At 50.9% G+C, this 20,424-nt stretch overlaps 5 protein-coding genes across 5 annotated transcripts; 3 read left to right on the top strand and 2 right to left on the bottom strand.

The window, feature by feature from the left end:
- Positions 1–1,428: 1,428 nt before the first annotated feature.
- J3458_004304 (uncharacterized protein) lies at positions 1,429–1,833 on the top strand (the record flags this gene model as incomplete). The annotated part of the gene is made up of 1 exon (XM_066118137.1): positions 1,429–1,833. One exon carries the CDS (start codon positions 1,429–1,431, stop codon positions 1,831–1,833), a length of 405 nt encoding a protein of 134 aa, XP_065976736.1.
- A 7,246-nt stretch (positions 1,834–9,079) lies between these two features.
- On the bottom strand, positions 9,080–12,706 carry J3458_004303 (uncharacterized protein). Its single transcript, XM_066118136.1, has 2 exons — positions 12,152–12,706; positions 9,080–12,072 (listed from the first exon to the last, which is right to left on the bottom strand). Exons 1-2 carry the CDS (start codon positions 12,489–12,491, stop codon positions 10,961–10,963), a joined length of 1,452 nt encoding a protein of 483 aa, XP_065976735.1. The 5' UTR covers positions 12,492–12,706; the 3' UTR covers positions 9,080–10,960.
- Positions 12,707–15,326: 2,620 nt separating this feature from the next.
- Positions 15,327–16,075, top strand: J3458_004302 (uncharacterized protein; the record flags this gene model as incomplete). Its single annotated transcript, XM_007809911.2, has 2 exons — positions 15,327–15,738; positions 15,795–16,075. Exons 1-2 carry the CDS (start codon positions 15,471–15,473, stop codon positions 16,073–16,075), a joined length of 549 nt encoding a protein of 182 aa, XP_007808102.2. The 5' UTR covers positions 15,327–15,470.
- Positions 16,076–16,812: 737 nt separating this feature from the next.
- SOD2_1 (Superoxide dismutase [Mn], mitochondrial) lies at positions 16,813–18,442 on the bottom strand (the record flags this gene model as incomplete). Its single annotated transcript, XM_066118135.1, has 4 exons — positions 17,837–18,442; positions 17,558–17,688; positions 17,182–17,447; positions 16,813–17,112 (listed from the first exon to the last, which is right to left on the bottom strand). The coding sequence occupies exons 2-4, from the start codon at positions 17,676–17,678 to the stop codon at positions 16,813–16,815; spliced, it is 687 nt and encodes a 228-aa protein (XP_065976734.1). The 5' UTR covers positions 17,679–17,688; positions 17,837–18,442.
- Positions 18,443–18,723: 281 nt separating this feature from the next.
- Positions 18,724–19,607, top strand: PSF3_1 (DNA replication protein). The gene has a single exon (XM_007809913.2). It carries the CDS (start codon positions 18,866–18,868, stop codon positions 19,388–19,390), a length of 525 nt encoding a protein of 174 aa, XP_007808104.1. The 5' UTR covers positions 18,724–18,865; the 3' UTR covers positions 19,391–19,607.
- The last annotated feature ends 817 nt before the right edge of the window (positions 19,608–20,424 follow it).

The raw sequence follows: 20,424 nt of genomic DNA, 5'->3' as shown, positions 1-20,424 counted from the left end.
GTTGGATTCCTTGCAGCCTCTACGGAGGCGAAGACGCGGGAACGAGAAAGGTGCGAGGGAACCCGACAGCCTCGGGGAGAGAGGTGAGGTGCACCAAAATAGATTTCTATTGTACGCAGTCTGGAGACGGGACGAATACAAGACATCCACATGCGGCTTGAGCTGGATGGACTCAAGCACAGCCAGCCCTAAGGCCAGCAACGGGCCAAACAAGTCTTTTTGTGGCTTCGGAACGGGCCTGGTCCTGCTGGCGTACGCTTCTTATGCATATAGATAGATACATGCATCTGAGCACACAGAGATGACTGCAGCTGGGCCAGAGTCCAAATGCTCCGGCGACCATCGTGGACCAGGTGGCCTTGGGTAACAAGGCATGCATGCAAGCCGCGCGAGTTCATCACCACATCCGTATTGTGTACTACTGATGCACGGGGCCAGAAATACCGCAGCGCCAAAGAAGGAAGAAGAAGGTTGTGCGTCCACCTCTGTGCACCCCATGGTGGAACGGGCTTCAACATCCCGGATTCATCAATCACGGCGTGAACCACCGGGGCGGGAATCGAGGACGGCCCGAAATAGCCTATTCTGAAATAAAACACAGAGAACAAAACAGACAGAAACAAGAGAAGAGAAGAGAAGCAGAGCCGGCACCGTCTTCACTTGTCCGTAGTGATACTATCGAGCCTTGAGGCGCCACAGCCTGCTATTCGATGCTTTCTGTCTCGGCGCATGTACGCGCTTACGGGTATATTTTTTGAGAGATCGGCGCAAAACAGCTACGGGGCAAATCTGCGGCAGAAATCCTTGGCCCAAAAGACAACAAACAACAAAATGTGAGTTCCATGGAACCTTCTTTCACATTCTTACCGAGGCCGGAGCACCCTTGAGTTCGCTTCGATATCGGCTCTTTCGCCCACTTTAACAAGCTGGGGTGAAGAGACGCAAGTTAGACGATGGCCGCCTGCCTAGACGTGGGCAGTAACACGATGCCAAACGGCCGCACTGCCCATAACTTACGCCCGACTGGTCCATGACCTGTGTGTGGCACGAGCGTCTCGGGACTGCAGATGTCTATCTTTGGGGAAGCGAGCATCGACAACTCAAAACCAGACTTGGTTGCTCGGCCGCGTGGGCTGACTCACGACCGGTGAGGCGAGCATCGGACCCTGAGTGGCCGGCTACAGTGTAACCGTTTTTTGCCCCTTGGACCCAATCTCGATAAGAACTGAGATTCGCATTCATCTTCCGTGTCTCAAAATGAGTTGCTTTCCGAGTGTGTCCAGCTAACTTGCCTATATACACCCAAGTCGGAGACAAACGCCATCTAGTCTCATCTGTTGGATCGTCCTCCCATGACCCCCATACTAAAACAGAGACAACTTCGTGCCTGGAATAACACAAAAAGACAAAAGTCACACTTCAGGAACCATGGCAAGAGCGACGTCCATGTCACAATATGCAACGCAGCACGAAACAGAGGTAGACTCCACGATGATGAATCCCATCAATTGCAAAGAAACCGAATACGTGCACTTGCCCGTGGCCGTAGCGGTAAAAGAAACACGACGGCTTTGTCTCTGCCACTGCGTTTCGGCTGCAGGTATCCCAGACCTGCTGGTGTCCAATAAGCAAGCCACTATTCCGGTCTCGCCCTCTCAACCCATCCTGGTTCCACTGGTTCTTTGTCAATGCCTATTCTTGATGCAAGAATGGAAGCGCCAAGCGAGCCATACTATTCCCTTGTGCGTGGAACTCTTGGCAACAGGTACAGAGAGAAAACGGACGGAGCAAAACAAAAAAACACCACAAGCCCAAACCCAGAAACTAGAATGACAGCTAGCCAACAGCCCAAAACCCATTATCAAACATCCATCCTCCTTATATTATGATGAGAAAAATAGGTGGCTCGCACCCCAAAACTTTGCACTCTTTCCATCCAATCCCGATATCCCTAAGCAATGTGTGACTGTGACCTAATCCTTGCGCCGCAAAAAAAGTTGAATATACTCCATTTCCTGTCCTGAGACCTTTTTTTTTTTTTTTTCCCAAAAAATATTTGTTGGAGGAACCACGCGAAAGTTGAGCCAAACTAACAACAGGAGATCGCTGAGCCTTCACTCTTCCGACTGGGGCCGTATTACTCCGTACTGCACTCCAGACTCGACAAGGCATACGACCGCCACTGATGGGGGGTTGGCATGTCGGCCGGACGATGGTTGGAGCGGACGGATACAGATGCAGCGGATCGGTTTTGTCGGCCAGCGTGTAGGTGTCCATGTGCTGCTACCGTGCAGAAAGATGATAGGGGTACGAAGGCATCTTGGGTGCTGGCCGTTGAATCAGTTTAGCCCATGGATGGTTGCTTGGCTGTAGTCGTTCCCGGCATGCAGCTGCGGACCGTCTATTAGTTAGTACGTGAGCAGTAAAACCAAGTTTAGCCGACGGGCGTCTCAAGAATTTCGTGATACGCACAGCAAATGTCATCACCCCTGTTACAAAGTATCAGCCATCGGAGCGTCAAGTTGAAAGCCTGGTACCGTGGTCTCGGCCAAGGCACGACCGGTATTTAGATGAACCTTACCAGTACTGTCTGCTGACAATGGTGGGCGGACACCTCCGTTCCGTCTCAATATACTTGGAGCACCAAGACTCGACGAGATGGTAGTGATGCTGACAGCTCAGCTCTTTCTACGCCTCTACGTGGTTAGTATTGCAGAGTACTATTGTCGTGTTGCTCACACAAGAGTACTCACGTAGATGTAGTTACACATTTTGGAAGTACGGGGCGGTAATCTCGGCACAAAAATGTCGTAGAGTTGGTGGTACAGATGCTCAACACCCTTGTTATAATAGACAAGCCGGCTGTGGTTGAGGTGATATGTTTATGAGACTGGGTTCGAAGGCGCTACGAAGTGCAAGGAGGGTATTGCACAAAGATGAATTGGCAAGTATAGTGATCAGCGAGGAAAGAATGATGGTTTCCAGAAACAAGACGTTTAAGCTTAGTAAGAGGCTCTCGAGGGCAGATTAGAATATTCAACTGTACAGATCAATAGGCAAAGGCATCTCGTTTCTGGTGTACTCCGTAGGCCTCATATATAATGTCCCCGGCATGCAGGTCCTGCTTATGAGGACCAGACCGATGGGCCAGTCGCTTCTGCCAGCACTCCGCTTTGCCATGAGGCCCTTCCTCCCCCCTGGGCGGCCCATACCGACCATGGTTTCTAGCGCGAGTTTGCTAGTTTTGAAAGCACGATGTATTACCAGGGTCTACGAACCGCAAGCAACGGCCACCACCAACGTTGGCAAGGGTGTCTACCCCGGCCCAGAAACCACACGCCCAAGACCCAGGAGCAGAGGGGGGAGGGGTGGGCTCCAGCTCAATGGCTTGTCTGTCTGACTCCTTGGGTGGGTGTGCCGTGTGTGGGCCTTGCAGATGCCCAAGAGCCAGAGCCTTTAATAGCCACTTTGTATCTGTACCAGAAGGAGTCCATCCAACGGTCAGAGTCCAGAACATTCACTCGTTGACTGTGGTCAACCCCCGTTAAGACAATTCCTTCAACTGGCCCATCGTCATAGCCAGAACCAGGCCCTTCGGAGAAGACACGGGTGGGTAAGGACTGGTGTTGATGGGTTTTCTGGATCCAAACTGTTGCCTGAGAGACTTCCGCCACTGGACGTGCCCGCCTCTCGGTTGGCTGTTGGGCCCAACCAGCTGGCTGATGCATCACTCTGTCTTGAGTCAAGGCTTTATAGATTGTCACATTCGGCATGCTCCTCGAGTGCATTCATTGTAGTCGCAATGTCCCCATCGTAACTCAGAATGGGGCTAGAAACGTGTGTCGTGTGAGTCGAGACGAGTCCTTAAGACACAAAAAATAAACGCCTACCACCGTCAGTCATCTTGCATGACTCTCCTTTCCCAACAGGCCAGGCTGCTGTTCCCACTTGCCTGGGAGGACCTAACATCGATTCGACTTGGATTTTGCAAAGCCCATGCATCGCGGCCTGTGAAACTCAAGGCAGCTAACTGGTTCACCGGTGTCGAGCGCCGCCAATCTGATGCCGCTGGCAAATTGGCTGCATATTCATCTAGGATGTTTTGTTATCGTGTTGTAGACTCCTGCAGTGCGTGGCGTGTACTACCCAATTCGCAAGCAGACAACTCCGGGGGTGGTGTGGCCGACCAACCGTGGTTGACACAGAGATTGACCTAACTGATCAAAAACTGGACCAGTCTAGTGTTGTCTTGGACAAGATACTGCACGTCACAGAGAGGGAGAGAGAAACTCCAAAAGAAATAAGGCTCTCGTGAGAAAGTTCATGACGTTGCGAGTGCCACAAAGATGGGAAGCTCAGCAGCCTGGACTCAATAGACCGTCGGTACTCCGTTCTGTGCCTCGATGCCTTTCGGTCCATTAACTTCGGCTTGCAACATGCCTGTCAAGACGCATCACGGCATCCTGGGCACGTTAAGGATTGGACTTGAATAGAGCCTCTAGTCTGTTGTGTTCGCCCTTAGGACGGTTCGTGGCCTTGGTGTCGATCAGCAGTAGTGCAACAGCAATGGTGCAAGACGAACCATGATCCCAATGATCAGGCATCGCACAGCATCGATTAGTGCTTTGGGACGAACTCGGATTTGGGGAGTAGGATGGTTAGGCGAAAGTGTTTTAAAGCTAAGAGAGACTCTGGCATCTGTCGATACATTTGCCGTCACTTGCTCGTGTTCAGAGATATCAAATTGAACTTGTTTGTTGGAGTCACGTCAATCTTCTCTCTTGCCGCCGAAAGGTGCAGCTGGTGAACTGCTGTCAACTGGTCGCTCCTTCCCTCTGGCTGGCCATCCCTCTCGACTTGAGGCAGATCCTTTGCGTCGACAAAGTCAAGCCTCATTCATTTCTGCCCAAGCCGTCATTTGATCTTGCTCATCTTCATCATAGGATAGCCTGTCACCTCATGGCTGTAAGATCCTAACCCTTTCAGCCCGTCACGTGGCCGTATTATGCTTCGTTGATGTCTTAAGATGCCCGAGCCACACCCCCAATCTCCAGCTGACGCGAGTTGCACCACCATCAAAGAGCCCCGACTTTGAAGAATGCTTGCATCGTTGGGCAGACGCCATGCCTGTGAAGAGAATTCTCTGAGCAGCGCTCCGCACCGGGCCTGCAACTTGACAGGTTTCCTTCCTAGTTGACGACCTCGACCAGTCCAAAACATATCACCGAGTCCGCCAGGCTGGCTACGCAAGTCAGTTTCGATATAGTCTGGGTCCTTGACAGCCATGACACGGAGCTCCCCGCTATGCTTTTGGCCATTGGCCTCGTCTGCTCTACTCCGTATTACTGACCTACTGACCTCGTCGGCGCATGTCCGAATTCTGTCCAAGCGACGGGGTTATCCTCGCCCCTAGAATGCGCGGCAGTAGAGTCAATTGTCCCCTGGCTACTATTGCTATGGCGAACAAATATAGTTCCCACAATTTCGAGCGTCGCCGTTCCAAGAGTTTACCCCCCGGCCAGATTTGCCCTGAAGGGCACACAACGATCCGAACTTTCCGAAGTATGCTGTGGGTAGGTGACTAGCTATTCATCGACTCCCGAAATGCATACGTGAGGAGGGCATGTATCTTGAGTTCTTAATCCTGGGATCCGTCAACTCTCTTTAAAAGCCAAGTTTCTGCAGTTGTCCGACGCTGTCAGACAGTTTGCAACCCTGTTCGAGCCGTACATAACTGACTATTTCATTCCTAACAGAAGTAATGGCCTGGCTGTAATCATAGCCAGGTGGTTGCGATAGCAATCCATTTACAATGCAGACCTGATACATAACAGCCGGTCGAATCTGGGACTTGCCACAAACTACTCAGAGATCTTGGTCCCACTCAACTTATTCCAGCACGCAATGTGTCGAAATGTGGTGTCAGCCTTGAAGCGGCCCCGCTGAGATGGCGAAGTCTTTTCGTTAGCCTCAAGCTGATGGCAGGATGGCGTCCAAAAGAAGAGCACTGTGACGACTGATCCGCCATAGTTTGGGATTTGGCGTGCCATTGGGCAACCTGCATACTCCCTGTAACTATTCCGACCGCCTTCCTCGTGCAGGAACCGGTGAACTCGCGTTGACCAGGGCGGTCCTTGGCCGCCAGCCAATAGTGCAAGAATTAGTACCAAAACGCTTCTATCAGTGTAAGTAATAAATAATTTTGATTCGCGCCTGTGTTAACTGTATGATATCATAACACTGCACCATAGTTGACACTATTCGGAAAGTCAGACTCGACCACGACATAGTCGAACTGGCGCGCGTCTGGTTTAGCTTGTGAGGTTGAAGGTTAGCTTCAATACCGGTCTTTCTGTGCCTATGGAGACCGAAATCGGATAGCTCTTGGTAGCTTGATAATGGCAGCCGCAGTCCATCAATGGGAGCACCCCTCAGGATCTACCGTTGCTCCTTGACAAATATTAATTATTCTGCAAGGCTCGGATCACGTATGCGCACTGCCGGCCATCTTTTGTCAATCTTGCTGCGGTCTCACTGATTTTCCACTGAATTTTTAGTTTTTTGTTACTGGAATCTATATTGCACAATTCGTTGAGGGTATGGACAGAGGGCATGCAAGTGACACCACACAACATACTGACCGTGCCAGTATGGACCGCTCCACACCAGTGAGGCTCAAAAAATGGCGTTTAGTGTCAAGACCCAAGCGGCACTAGTTGGCCCCGACGCTACGGCTCGGTCCATCCGGGTCAGTGACCAAGGTTGACGAAGTTATCTGCACCGAAGTTCTGTCGATCAGGTAATCATTGCTCATCGGTGGCGTCCTCGGTTGCTACAAGCCCCGACACTACACGGCGCAGAGCATTTCTGAGGGCTCAAACTTGGGGCCGAGGAGCCCGGCCAGCAGGGTTGTCTGGGATCGAACAGTAGACTGGACCAATCAACATCACCCCAGGTCCACGTCTCCGGTTCTTCGACGCGGTGCCACGGGCACAGCTCTTCTCCCGCCTTGCCATTTTTATTATATTGTATCCAGGGCGAATACGGAGTAGCTGAAGCCAATCCCGGTGCCCAGCTGTCGTGGCTGCGTTCATGCAAAACGCAGAGCATATTTGTCGGAACACGTGCAACGTTGTTAGGGAAGTGGTGCTGGCACGTCCTAGTTGCCGCGTCTGGTTGCCGCTTCTTTGGATCACCGCATAATGCTGCATAACAACTATTATGCATCAAAGGTCCATTGAACGGGCTCCCGCCAGCCATCCATCTGTCTATGGTCAAGGACTTGAGAGCCTTCTAGCCGACTTGAACCTGGTGGCCAGGGGGTGATGGTCCTGGTTGCCATGACGGGATCTGTCAGAACAGCATACGCCCAAACCCCCGTCACTCTCCAGATGGCTCTGGACGCTGGCGCAAAAATTGACCTTGATTTGTTTCTGTTCCTCAATGAAACGGTCTCGCGATGGCACAGGTATACAGTGCTCAAGGACCCGACTATCACGACGAAATGGCATCAAGCATCGCCCGCACTAGACGATTTGGTTTTGCTCTCTCCAGAATCACTAGTTTGTTGCTCCCAGTACCAGTGGGGCGCGCTCAACAACTTCCTAAAGCGTTGTTGTCTCAAAGGTGGAGGCGGTAGCAAGTACTCAGCGACTTGGTGTTTGGTTTCGCTCCGGTCGGAACGAATGGCACTCCCGAGAAGGCACCTCTTGAGCTCCCCGTTCAATTTAATAGGTTCACGTGTTCGGAGCGTGCAAAAGAACCCTTCCCATCTTGAAGTGCCCTGCTGAAAGGGACAATGCGGTCTTTGAACAGTATTCGAACTGGCTCCGAGCTGGCTGGGTTCAAATGTTAGCGGTATACGGTCTCTTCTCACGCACTACCGTGGGACTCCATAGGAACCAGGCTTGAAACAAAAGAACATCTTCGAAGGGAATTTGTGGAATGTGGACCACAATACAACCGGCACTCAGGCACCGAGTAGGCGTCTGTCCATGCGCCCATAAGTCTTTGATGACGCCACTTGTACCAATACCTAGTATCATGAGGTCGCCGATCGAGCCCGACAACCTGGTTGTGGGTAGACTTGTCTCTCCATGATGGTTTCGAGGACTAGAGTAATTAAATATCCTGGTACTGTATTTTGGCGCCGAGCGGGCAGTCAGTCACTCGTCAGTTGTCTGAGACAAGCCTCACCAAGGCAACTGTGACTGCTCGGTTTTTGCTTTCCTTTCCCTCTTTCTTCCTTCCTTCCTTACCACATTGTATATTCTATGTACATGAAGTAGCTCCACATGCGCCCTCTTTCATTATGACGATAAAGGTATTTATTGGCTGCATAGCGCACCAAGATTCACAGAGTTCAGGCCGCAGATAGGTTTGTCTTGAGGGAGACATTCTAATTCTGGTGTGAAGGCAGCTGAAATTGGAATATGGGAACTCTCTTGAATCGTATCATGTGGTCCTACAAGAGAGAACTATCGTTACTAGTCCTTTAATTCGGCAGCCAAATAACTTTGAACCTTGCATACGCCAGACATCATCTCCAAGACGGTGTAAGCGCAGAGTTGATGAACCAAATTGATAGCTACAGTGGGAGGTGAGCTCACTTGCAAGATATATACGTGCTACATATCCGCATTGATAATGCAACACACAGCCGGTATAGTTGGCTTGATGTCTCTAACTTCACGCTCATTCGTTGCCTTCTCATCTGCCCTAGGCCCGAGAATTGTCGAGATAGTCACGTACGAAATATCTACTATTAAAATACAAGGGATAGCAGTTCAAAGGACAGACGGAACAACACGGTATGTTAGAAAAATTCTTAGCAGGCAATTTGTTCTAAGGCTCAAAAGATGCTTCGATCTAACTTAAAGACAGAAAACGCCCATTAAGAAGCAAATGCCTATCTTATTCTTTCTCTCTCTCATGTGTTGTAGTAGACGACGCATTGCGTCTCGACAGACCGAGTCCAAATTTCCCAGATCACTGCAACGGAGGCGGGAGAATACACACAGGCAGCACCTTTGACTTGCTAAGCAACACTCTTGTCGCAGGCCATGTCTCAAGATACTGTGCAATGTCGAGCATACACTTGGCCATGGCCGAGCCATTCCCAGCCAGCTGTGGCGTGTCGGGCTCGATATGTCATGGACGTTTGAAAGAGAGGGTGTGCAAACTCGAGGAAGTGCTTACCAGGGTTGTCTATGGTCTATGGCTTGTTTGAATCACATCAGCCGCGAACCCTTCCTGCTGCTGCATCCTCCAAGACGTTCTTGTCTGGAACACGCCCCTCCGGAGTTGCGACGACCCGCCAACAATGGGCGTTGTTGCGACATCTCCGGTCCTTGACGGTTGCGTCTTTTGAGGCCACAGGGGTATCATCGGAGGCGAATGGCGAACTCTACGTGACGACTTTCGCAAGCCGTGCAGAACCCCCTCTCGGGATATCGCAGCCCATATGCCGCTCACAAGGAAAGAAACAAAAAAAAAAAAAAAAGTAGAAGAAGAAAGAAAAAGAAAAACCATAATCACGCCGCTTAGAAGAATATTCTGTCATGAGACGGTGCTGCTATTGAGGCTCTGCTCGGCTAGGCATGGGCATTCCCTTCAGCAGAAGGGGATCGCAGCATGGGCTTGAAAGGTGACAAAATGTATTGGCAACGGCGGTTCGTCGATCTTCCTCCCTTCTCCCACGTCCAAGACATGACAATTACCAAACAGGCATGTATAAGAAATTGCTTGGCTCCAGCCCAAGAAAACTCGCCTTTCCCACCGGCCGCCACCCTTGTTATCAATCACAAACCTTCCCCTTTTCGCCCCGGCTTCCCTCAACACCCCTCTAAACGTCTGCTTTCCACACCGTACTTTTAATGTTTGCTACCCGTGGTCGTGGTGGTGGCGGACGGAGTGATGCGAGGCGTGGCCATCGCGGCAAAAAGAGGGCTGAGCCGAGTCCCACATTGTCAAGTCGGGGGCTCCCGTCTGATTATCTATCTTCTTTACCGAGGAGTATGCTTGGCGGTCATGGCAGGCATTGCAACCAGTGCGTACTCATGTACACGAAATACCCGAGTCCTTGTTGACGGGCTCTATTTTTGGGACGTCTGCAGAGGCGCTTAAATTTGTCCCACAGAAACCAGTTTAGACAGGGCCCGTTGGAGGTTGTGGACTTTGACCAGGAACAAGAAAATTACAAGGCTCTTTTTCCACGGTGACGACTTCGGACCAACGGATCGCCTGGCTCCCGGTAATACATCGCCGGACCAGCCGGGCCATCACCTTGATCGTGATAATACGTACATATTGACAGCTCACACGCCATGTTTCACATTTTTGATCGAACGTGGGGATTCTCTCGGTAGTTTTACGACGGCAATTGTGGTTGTCTCCGGCGCACACTGCACCGAATCGCCGTCGGTGGCGGGGGCGGACGTACAATATGTATTTGGGCAGCTCAAAAGTTGATTCAAGGTCCGAACAGACGGCGTATCCCTACTTTTGGCCCCAAGTCGTTCTGAAAAAACTGCGCGCCAAAAACTGAAAGGGCTTGCTTCCAGGCCTGATGACTTTGACTTTGGGGGCGCTTGGCGCGGAAATCCCATCTGGTCACGCGAGGCTTCTCTCAAACCAATTATGTCCCAGTTTGGATTCCTGTCAATGTTTGCAGTCTTGAGTCGATCATGTGTCCACTTAGGCAGTGTCGATATTCCAGAGCGGTGTGTGTCATGGGGAGATTGCGCCATGAAAGTGTAACTTTATGATAGTTATACAATACGAGAGGATAACGAACTCTTTTTGTTACTAATCTCACCGTAAGTGTATTACCCCTTTCTGGAGACATTTTGTGTTTTATCCAACGTCCTCTTTGAAAGCTTTTGATCCCAAAATGGCAGATATACATGACACTATATCACTTATACCGTACCCATTTCCAGATAATCACCAAACACCATGTCTAAGGGTTCAGAAAGGCCTCGATCTCATCACGCAACTCGGCGAGATGCTTCGCTAGGCTCTCCTCCTTCGTCTTGACAGCTCGAAAAGAAATGTCCACTACATCTGAAAACATCGACTTGCTACCTCCACCATCTTCAGATACCCCTTTGATTCCACCACCATTGCCCAAAGCAGGATCTAAGGCTGCAGTCGACACTCGGAGACGAGCGAGAAACTCCTCAGCCAACTGGATAGTAAGAGACATCTGCAACGATGGCGAAGGGTCCACGGCAAAAGACCCAACTTGGACGTCAGGAAGTCTCCAGAATCGGAAGGCAGCTTCCGAATCAACTTGAGACAGTTCCATGCGAACCAGACTGAACACCTTTTGATACATGTCGAGCAAGCGAACATATATTGAGAGAACAAACATGGAGTTTCCAGGATCAGAATTGTCCATTCTCGCAGCGGAAGCGCCGCCCCCTGCCGACAAATGGTCGAGGACGTCAGCCACTCGTCGAGTAAGCTTGAACATCTCATCAATTGGAAACCCCTGGTTGGAGAATGCTTCGTCATTTGGTCTGCCCAGGGTTTCAAAATTACATGCTGCCGGTTGCTGCTGGGGCAAAACAGACGCAAGGTCCAGTAGACGAGAATTGATTTCAGATAATTGCGCCATCCAGTGAATACTTGGGGGGTCTATATGTGCTGCTGGTGCGTTTGCGATTTGGCGTAACGCAATTTGCCTTGGCCGGTTTCTAAGACGAGGCCTTCTGCGCTTTTCTGCAAGAGACTGACTGTGAGGACTTCCTGTCAGACTCAGTGAAGGAACGGCTGATTGAAAACCGCTATTGTCTCCGGGTTGGAAAGATGTTGGCGTAGCGTGGAATGCTTCAGTGGCTTGATTCAACTGCTGATCCCAAGGATCTGGGAACGTGGGGACAGGCTGAAAGGCGTCAAGACCTCCCGGAACTGCGCTGTGTGGCAGGGAAGCGGCTGGAGGGGGCGAAAAGAAGTTGAGGTTCTCAATCTGACTAAAATCAAAGTCTGCTGGTTCCAATGATGCTTCAGTGGCGACGACACTCTGCTTCTCAGACAATGTGTCCTCGGCTTGCTGACTGATCGGTATTCCTATAGACGAGAAAGAGCTATTAGAAAAGCTGCCCATTACAATGTCATATCATTATGGTTTCATGGTAATATGACATGCCTTGTTCTCCTGAAAGCAGACCCAACTCACAAGCTGTCCTTCGACGCTTGGGCGAACGCCTGCCGACAGGGGGCTTTGAAACTGGCGTAGAATATGCTGACGGTTGTGTCTGAGGTTTCTGTTGACTCTGATAAGGGGGTCTCTGCTGCTGGCGTTGGTATTGCTGGCCGTGCTGCTGGTGCTGCTTCTTATAGCGAAGAGAGGGACTTGATTTGCACTCGGTTTGAAGTCTGACACAGCGTTCACAGGCCTCGTCGCCGACGCGTTTACAGCTCAGCTTCTGGGAGTGGCAACGGTCGCAAGCTTTCCTAATAATGCTATCGGCCATGGTAATAGCCATATTTTCGGAAACCAGAAGCGGCTGGTGAGAGACATGTGGAAGTTTAAGAAGACATTGCCGAAATGTGAGAAACGCCTTGCCCTTGCACCACTCCAATAATTTTCTTGCCTTGCCTTTACGCGTGAGACAGGCGTCGGCGAAATCATTGGTTACCGAGAAAGCGCCTTGAGAGATGCAGACCTCCGTGGCCCTGGGCCTGGCCAGTTCGTTCCCGGTGATGTTGACGCTTTGTTGACTCTTTCCAAGCTTGGCGTGCTCATCAAAACTTCTGGCTCTGTGAAACGTATGAGATCCGGCGTTTTGGATAGGAGTGAGACAGTAGTAACCAGGCTTTTTCTCCATGCAATGGGGACTGAAATGTTGGGGTTCAAAGCGCCGCCCCGTTCGCTTACCAAACTGTCGGTTCAAGATGAACGAACGCAGGCTAGTCTTCCCGTTCCTTCGTATACCAGTGACACAAGAAACCATGCTCAAATATCTTCACTGGCGTACCGGCCCAATGGATCGGTGTTCCAAGGTGTCCGAACAGCGGGTCCACGGAAGACCCAAGATCAATCCCAGGTAAGCTTTTGTGAGTTTAATGTTCCCCCAACCGTCTGCATAGATATGTATGGACTTGCGTAACGTTACCCAGAGAAAAATTACATCACATCGCAAGTAGCGATTTCTCTTGTTGCGCTTTCATCCAGCACTGACATATAGCCACTATCAAAGATGGACACTGTGCTGCATAAACACATTTCTGGGATATCAGGTGCTGGAAACAGAAGATTACCATCGCCGAATTACTCTCGTATAACATCTGGGAAACGTTGATGCCGTCATTCCGCACGGGAAGCGGATTTCGGCAATGGGCCGTTTCTGTGTTGTGAAACCAAGGTTTCCGGGTTCAAGGAGCTCGTCAATTTGCCTGTCCCATTTCCTTCGAATCCGTTGGGGAAATTGAAGTACCTGAAGACGGGACGCCACACCCGTGTATATACGAACAAGGACAACCGCGCAATCCCCAGAATCATATGCCATTGTATGGCTTAATGGAAACTGAAATGCGGCAGTATTTCATTCCTGCAGAGGCCATATCTGGGTAATTTGACCTGGTCGAACGCAATTTGCCCTTGATGCATAGAAGCATCAAGATCCGTCTCGGTATATAGGAAAGTACGTCGAGGTTGAAGCGCCAACTATGAATATCAGATGTAGATTCTTGAGAGTGTCAAAAATTTCATCCTTACGCAGGGCCATAGGCTCCAAATAATTTTCAGAGAAATTCTGCAGTTCGTCCTTTTCAAAGCCGTCGAATGTCAGAAGAGCTGCCAGCATTCACGGTTCAAGTAGGATGCTTTCGTACTTCCAATTGCCGAATACAGCACAGCATGGACAGACAAGCCCAGACTTTCGGTTTCGGCAAGGTGAGCTTTGTGGATGCCGTATGAGAATTTCATGGGACAAAGAAGCGAGCGGCGTTGGAGGATAGATGCAAGATAACGCCTCACAGATTGACGTCCAGAATTTCGAGCCAGAGAGGGCGGTGAGGATGCCGGTAACCGCCTTCAAGTGTAACAACGGCAGCACGGCAACGCATGCAGTCGACATCCGAACCTAAATTCGGCATTTTTGCGATGGATTTTAATCCAGTTTGAGCCCGTGAGTCTCATTCAAAATGAGCGCCATTGACGAAAAGCTAGTCTGACCATGCGCATCTGGTCTAGACCAGGCCGTTTGTGCGTTTCACAGGCGGCGTAGATTAATCTCATTCCGAAGTTTCGGCGTTCGGGTGTTAGGAATGAGTACTGAGAACAAATTTAACATGCCGAGAGTTCGATCGATGGTCTATGCGACTCTTTTCATCATCGCGAATTCAGTAAAGTTCAAAATCCAGCTTCCAATATTCCCATCATTTCAAATTTGACATGCCACAAGCTCCGACGTCCATTGTTCCAGTACCCTTCGCAGCGTTTGATGACCATACAATCGTCAACCAGTGATTCATCAGATGGACAGACTCGAGACTTCTAGACTGCTGAGACAGAGAAAGAGTTCAATGTCAATATCAAGCACCATCACAGTTTGCGAGTCGGCCGAGTACAGGATGTGCGGGCAACACGATCATATTTGGATTGATCATATTCGGTGATCGTAAAGCTCTCCTTAAACAGAGTTGCGTCGCCACCGCCGCCGGACCTGTTGACTGGGATGCGCTAGGGATCCCTCAAGGGAGGGGACGGACCGCCGTCACAAGAGAGAATGAAGCCTCCACCAGGGATAGAGAAGAGAGAGATGAGTGAAGAACAAGACTCATCGCCAGCAGATGCTGCCGTCTGCAAAGCCAGAGGGCATCTGAATTTCGGTTGTTCTCTCGGCTGTCGTGATAACGCCGCCCACAGGTGGCAATCATCGACCGGCTGCTGACGTTCAAGGTGGTTGGCGACACATGCTGCAAACCGTTGATGAAAGCGTCATACGCAACAGCCGCCAGAGTTGAGCACTGACGCGGTGGTAACATCGAGAAACCTGACGTCCAGCTAACGATGAGCAAAGGGCTTGGCGCCGATCCAGATTGACGTCAGTATTCGATGGGTGGTTTCAACCACGTCTCAAAAGACCTTGCGACTAGAGTCCAGCAAGCAATATAAGAGAGACAGGGATGTTTTGTAGAGCTCACCAATATTGAGATCGAAATGCAAATTGTTTGTCTAGATATGCTGAGACATATGCTGCGTGTGGCAGGCAGATGTCAGGTAGGTCTGGGGTCTGGCAGGTGTCTGGCACCTGCCGCTGGATGCAGCTGTTCCACGTGCATGTTTCCATCCGGCACAACAATCAAAGCCTCAGATGCTGACATTGGCAATCTTCCCAGTATCGTCACAAGTTCTACGTTCAATCTCGCCTTCCAGGGCTTTTGGGACTCGGGAGTGTCTCGATGCACGTCTCCTCCCAAAGTGTGTTTGGGCATCAGAAAAGTCTTCATCATCTACTACAATGGCGATGAACCCCGAACGGGCGAAAATGCTCAGAGATGCTTCCGCCAAAGAAGACGAGCTTCCAAAACCGCCACGAGTCAAGTGCATTCGCATCACTGGTTCTAATATTCTAGCACTGAAAGATACAGATGCTGCCAGTCCCACTTCGGATCGTCCCGATGCTACATCACGGAAACGATCCCGCGACTTTTTCGAGCAAGAACACCTGGGAGACATTGCAATTGATGACCGGCTCCGTCGACAACACGCTCCCCATCTCCCCCTCCGTATGTGACTTCAGTACCATGTTCAGCTTCTGGACTCATCTAACCCTGCCGCACAGCGCCTCCCCCTAGCCATCACACGACATATCTTACAAGCCTACTTCAAAGCTGGCTGTTGCGGCTGACCTTGGAGCCAAAGCCGACCAAAAAGTCCGTTCCTGCAGTGTCAACACACATGGGCCAAATCACAAGCGTCGGGCTGCTTGTAAACGAACTAATGCGCCGAATGGGATTTCCAGTGTTGCGGCTGCCCACCTTGAACCAAGTCAGCCAGCTTGTCCCTGCACGTGAATACTCCTTGGACCGCGTGGCATATGGCTCACTGCTGGAAGATGTTTAGAAATGTCTTTCGGCTTCGCAGAAATATGATATGGCTCGTCAGGTTCGAAAATTCGTCACACAATTACGGAAGACTCCACGACAGAATGCGCAGCTGGGGTCTATTGCCTCTGGGAAATGTTCCCTCATGCTGGACAAGCACCAAAACAACACCCACTGGGCTGTGCGGCAAAGCCCTACTCACAGCATGTTTATAGCATTTCTTATGTCGTCCTTTTACGGCACAGTTCCCGGTCCTGTTGGTGCTACACTTGCTGAGCAACTCAAGCGTGAATCTCCGCTTGTGATGTCGCACGGCGACATTTGTCCCAAGAATATAATAGTTGACAAGTTCCAAATCATTGCCATTATGGGCTGGGACTGTGCAGGCTGGTATCCTGACTGGTGGGAATATGTCAAATTTTTTGAAGCCCGCACCAGTGACAAGAACTCTGACTGGTATGAGTATGCAAGCGAAATATTTTGTCAAGAATTCCCTGTCGAGTTGGCAGTATACCAAGGAGTCGTTCGATGTCAACTCCCATAGCACAATGACTTCAAAAGGGTCTGTTGGAGTTTCTTTGGGGCTAATGCTGAAATTCAGAACTAATACTTCTAATGGTGCTTGTATTAGCATCGATTGATGACAGAGCATGGGGATTTGTAACGATTGGCGAGCTACGCGCACATTGAGTATTGTGCCAAGGTGTATATATTACATATCTTCAACTACATTCGTGACACGTCAGACACTGCTTTTCATTTCTCAAAACGCTTGGAAACAGTGCCCCAGTTGATGACCTCCCAGATGGCACTGAAGTACTCAGCCTTGCGATTCTGGTACTGCAAGTAGTAAGCATGTTCCCAGGCGTCAATACCCAGGAGAGGCTCAAGGTTGCCAGTGACGGGATCCTGGTTGGCACGAGTGACAAGAGACAGTGTGCCCGAGGTCTTGTCTTTGACGAGCCAGGCCCAGCCAGAGCCTTGGATGCCACCAAGAGCCGCATTGGTCTGCTTCTTCAAGTTGTCGAACGACCCGAAATCCTCATTGATGGCGGTCTACGCAGAAGAACAATTGTCAGTATTCATGTGCGCACCCAGGGGCTGACGAGGGCCAGGTCGACATACCAAAAGTTTGCCCTCGGGCTCACCACCGCCGCCCTTTCCACTGGGGGCCAGGTTCTCCCAGAAAAGGGAGTGGTTTACGTGGCCACCGCCGTGGAAGTTCAGAAGAGGAGCTTGAGCAGCGGCCGCTTTGGTGTCGTTCTTGGAAAGGGCCTCGGCGAGCGCTTCGGTGGCGGCATTGAAGCTGTTCACATAGGTTTGGTGGTGCTTGGAATGATGGAGCTCCATGATCTGGCCGGAGACGTAGGGCTCGAGAGCGGCATAGTCGTCTATTGGCGGCCATCAATCGCGCAAGGAATTAGCGACGTTTGTTCCTCCAGCCATGCACGTCGGTGAGAGAATCATGCGGATGCGACGGAACCAACGGGGATAGGCTTACAGGGAAGATCAGGCAGAGTGGCCTTGCCACGAACGAAGCTTGTGCTAGCCATGGCCATGGGCTTAGCAGCGCGAAGGCCGGCCCTCACAACGGGCGTGGTGCGAAGAAGCGCTGATGACATGGTGGGTTCTCTGTTTGGCAACGATGAGTCTGTTGGCTTGCGGAGAGAGAGACGGCTTTGACGGAGATGCGATTGAGGTGGGAGGAATGGATTAAGAGGTCGGGACGGGTAACGGATGCAGGCTGGAGGTTAATATTTGATCTGGATGTTTGGCTTACCAATTGGACCAGGGTGGGTGGATGATGTCAAAGTTGTGAACAGGAGCTTTCGGATAGCCGAGCTTCAACGTGCTGGAGCTCAACTGTCGTCACTGTGGGTGATTGGCCCGTTGCGGAAAGGCTGGTGTTGTGGCTGGTGTGGCTTGACCGGAATTAAGAAAGCTGTTACAAAAACTATGTGCTACCCAGGGAAGTAGGTATTATAGGTTGGTAATTCGATAGCAATGAAATTGGGAAGATGTCTGTTTGGTGCCCAGAATTCCTTTTTTTTTTTTTGGCTTCGAGTCTGTTGATTGAGTTAATTGTGGTTCTTGACGACACCTAGGTAGACTATTCGGCTCAATAAAGAACGCTGTTCAAGCACGTCCTTGGCAGGACTCAATTCGTCACCAGCCTTGTGCAATTATGAAATAAAATTACAAAAATGCAATTCCTCTTCAATGTGAAAACCTAGAATCTCGGCCTTTCTACACTGCCGGGCCGCGAGGCGGGATATAATGCACTGTCTGCTAGCCTTTAGGTAAACTAGCCGATCGGAGGCGAGCGCAGGTCCGAGCCGACGTCAAAGTCCTTGACAGTTGAAACTCAGAGCGACGCACTTCTAATGCTTTTTTCTTTGTAACCGAAACACGGGTGCCTCGAAGATGACCATTAATTTTCTATAGAATGAGGTGTCGTAGTTTGCACGAAACATTCAGCATCGAGATTCACATCTGCCGTGGAACCCTGCCAGGCAGTCTGTGCTTTGCAATGACGACACTGCCACTGCCAGAGCAAACAGTGCGCCAGTGCCGTGACAGGCGTTAGTAATCACATGCTTTCGCTACCCAGACGCGTGTGGACACTGTGGAGGAGCCCAAGTCGCGGTGCATCGCATCGCATCGCATGGCATCCCACCAACTGGACCTCTGTGTAGACGGATATTCTTCCACTGGCAATGCCGCAGCGCCATTCGCAATGTCGTACTACGACGTGGATGCTATCCTCACAGACGCAGAGGTACCCATAGACTCTCAATGACGACTCGCGATGCCAACCTGTCCAGCTGACCCTCCGCAGAAAGTCCCCTGCCAATTCGAGCTCGACGTCCCTTACCTAGGCCACCTCGACAACTCCTCCGGCCTCAAGCCCGGCACGCCGCTCTCCCTGCCCCTCTGGCTTGCCGAAATGCTCGCGCTCGCCTCCGCCGGAGAAGACTCAAAGGCCCCCCTGACTCTGAACCTGCCGCCCTGCCTGTCCGACCAAGTCATCAACGCGTTGAAGGCCGACCCGCGGGCAGTTGCGCTGCGTGACCAGAGCGCGCATTTTTACGGAGTTGGCGTCAGGATGTTGGACTTGTTCGACGAGAGGGAGCTGGGTGCCGTGCTGAGGACCACGTTTGTCGTGAGGGCCAACAATGTTGGGCTGCATGCGAGGAAGGGCGAGGACTCTGTAGGCGGCCAGGGGGAGGAGTTTCTGAGGGGCCTGGATGAGTGGGAGAGGAATCTGTTCCGGAGGGGACATGAGGGCGTGAGGGCGGCCAAGGAGTGGACTGACAAGGTTAAGAAGCTGTGATTTTTTTTTTTTTTTTTTTTTTTTTTTTTTTTTTTTTTTTTTTTTTTTTGCTTTGGGAGTTGGGCTTGGGCTTGGGCTTTGCATGGTTTGCATTTACACGGTGGGATATTCGGAAAGTAAACAAGGCAATCATGGAGCGATGCCCCAGGGGTACTTGATAATGCATGAATGGACAACGATTTTTCACAGTTGGTATGCAGAGACAGGACATGGACATTGCCGAGGAATATGTGCATTTGACATGCGACTAGGGAGCTCGCAGCATAATATTTTGTTGTCAGCATTCATCTTGGCCGAATATCCCGTTCTTTTGCGTCTCTCCACCCCAACATCATCTCCAGCTTCAACAGCAACACCGCAACCAATCCCAGCACCATCCACCCCAGCGTGACCAACATGTCACCCAGCTCTAAGAAGAGGAAATACTTGTTCGAATAGCGCACCAAATACGCCGTCCCGCACCATACAATCCCATGAACCACCCCCATTGCGGGCTTCCCAGCTACTGTGGCCCTGGCTATCCTCCGAGCCGTGGGCAGGAAATGAACACAGACCCAGTAAAGCACCATTCCGCATTGAAACACAGCGTGCAGCCATCTCTCAGATATGCAACGCCACAAAAAGACACGTTCAACCGCGCCTCCGTGTACAACTAGCCGTGCCAAGGCGTACATGTAGGCTGCGGAGAAGCATGCCTGCGTGTAATACCCCTCCATGAGGGTTAAACTCATTGCCATGCGGAGCATGGCGTGTATACCAAGAGTCACCTCTTGATTCCCATCAAGAAGTAGCAGCGGCTTCGGGGGGGCATCTTTCTGGCCGGGGGAGGTGCCCTCTTCGGGGACGAGCCCATGCTGAATGCCCGTAAAAACAAGATACCCGGTAACAGTCCAGCATACCCAGAACAGAACCTCGCTCCAAGTAAAATACAATGATTCTTCAACGAAGTAGTGTGGCGACGACCTCGCAAACTTCATATTTCCAATAGCGTGCCACCAGATAAACTGTCCCAGCCATGGGACAAGCACCCTTCG

The sequence above is a fragment of the Metarhizium acridum genome (genome assembly GCF_019434415.1).
Source record: "Metarhizium acridum strain ARSEF 324 chromosome Unknown scaffold_29, whole genome shotgun sequence".
Taxonomy (NCBI): Eukaryota; Fungi; Ascomycota; class Sordariomycetes; order Hypocreales; family Clavicipitaceae; genus Metarhizium; species Metarhizium acridum.
The sequence above is the reverse complement of the archived record's forward strand: the minus strand, read 5'-3'. Positions and strand labels throughout refer to the sequence as shown.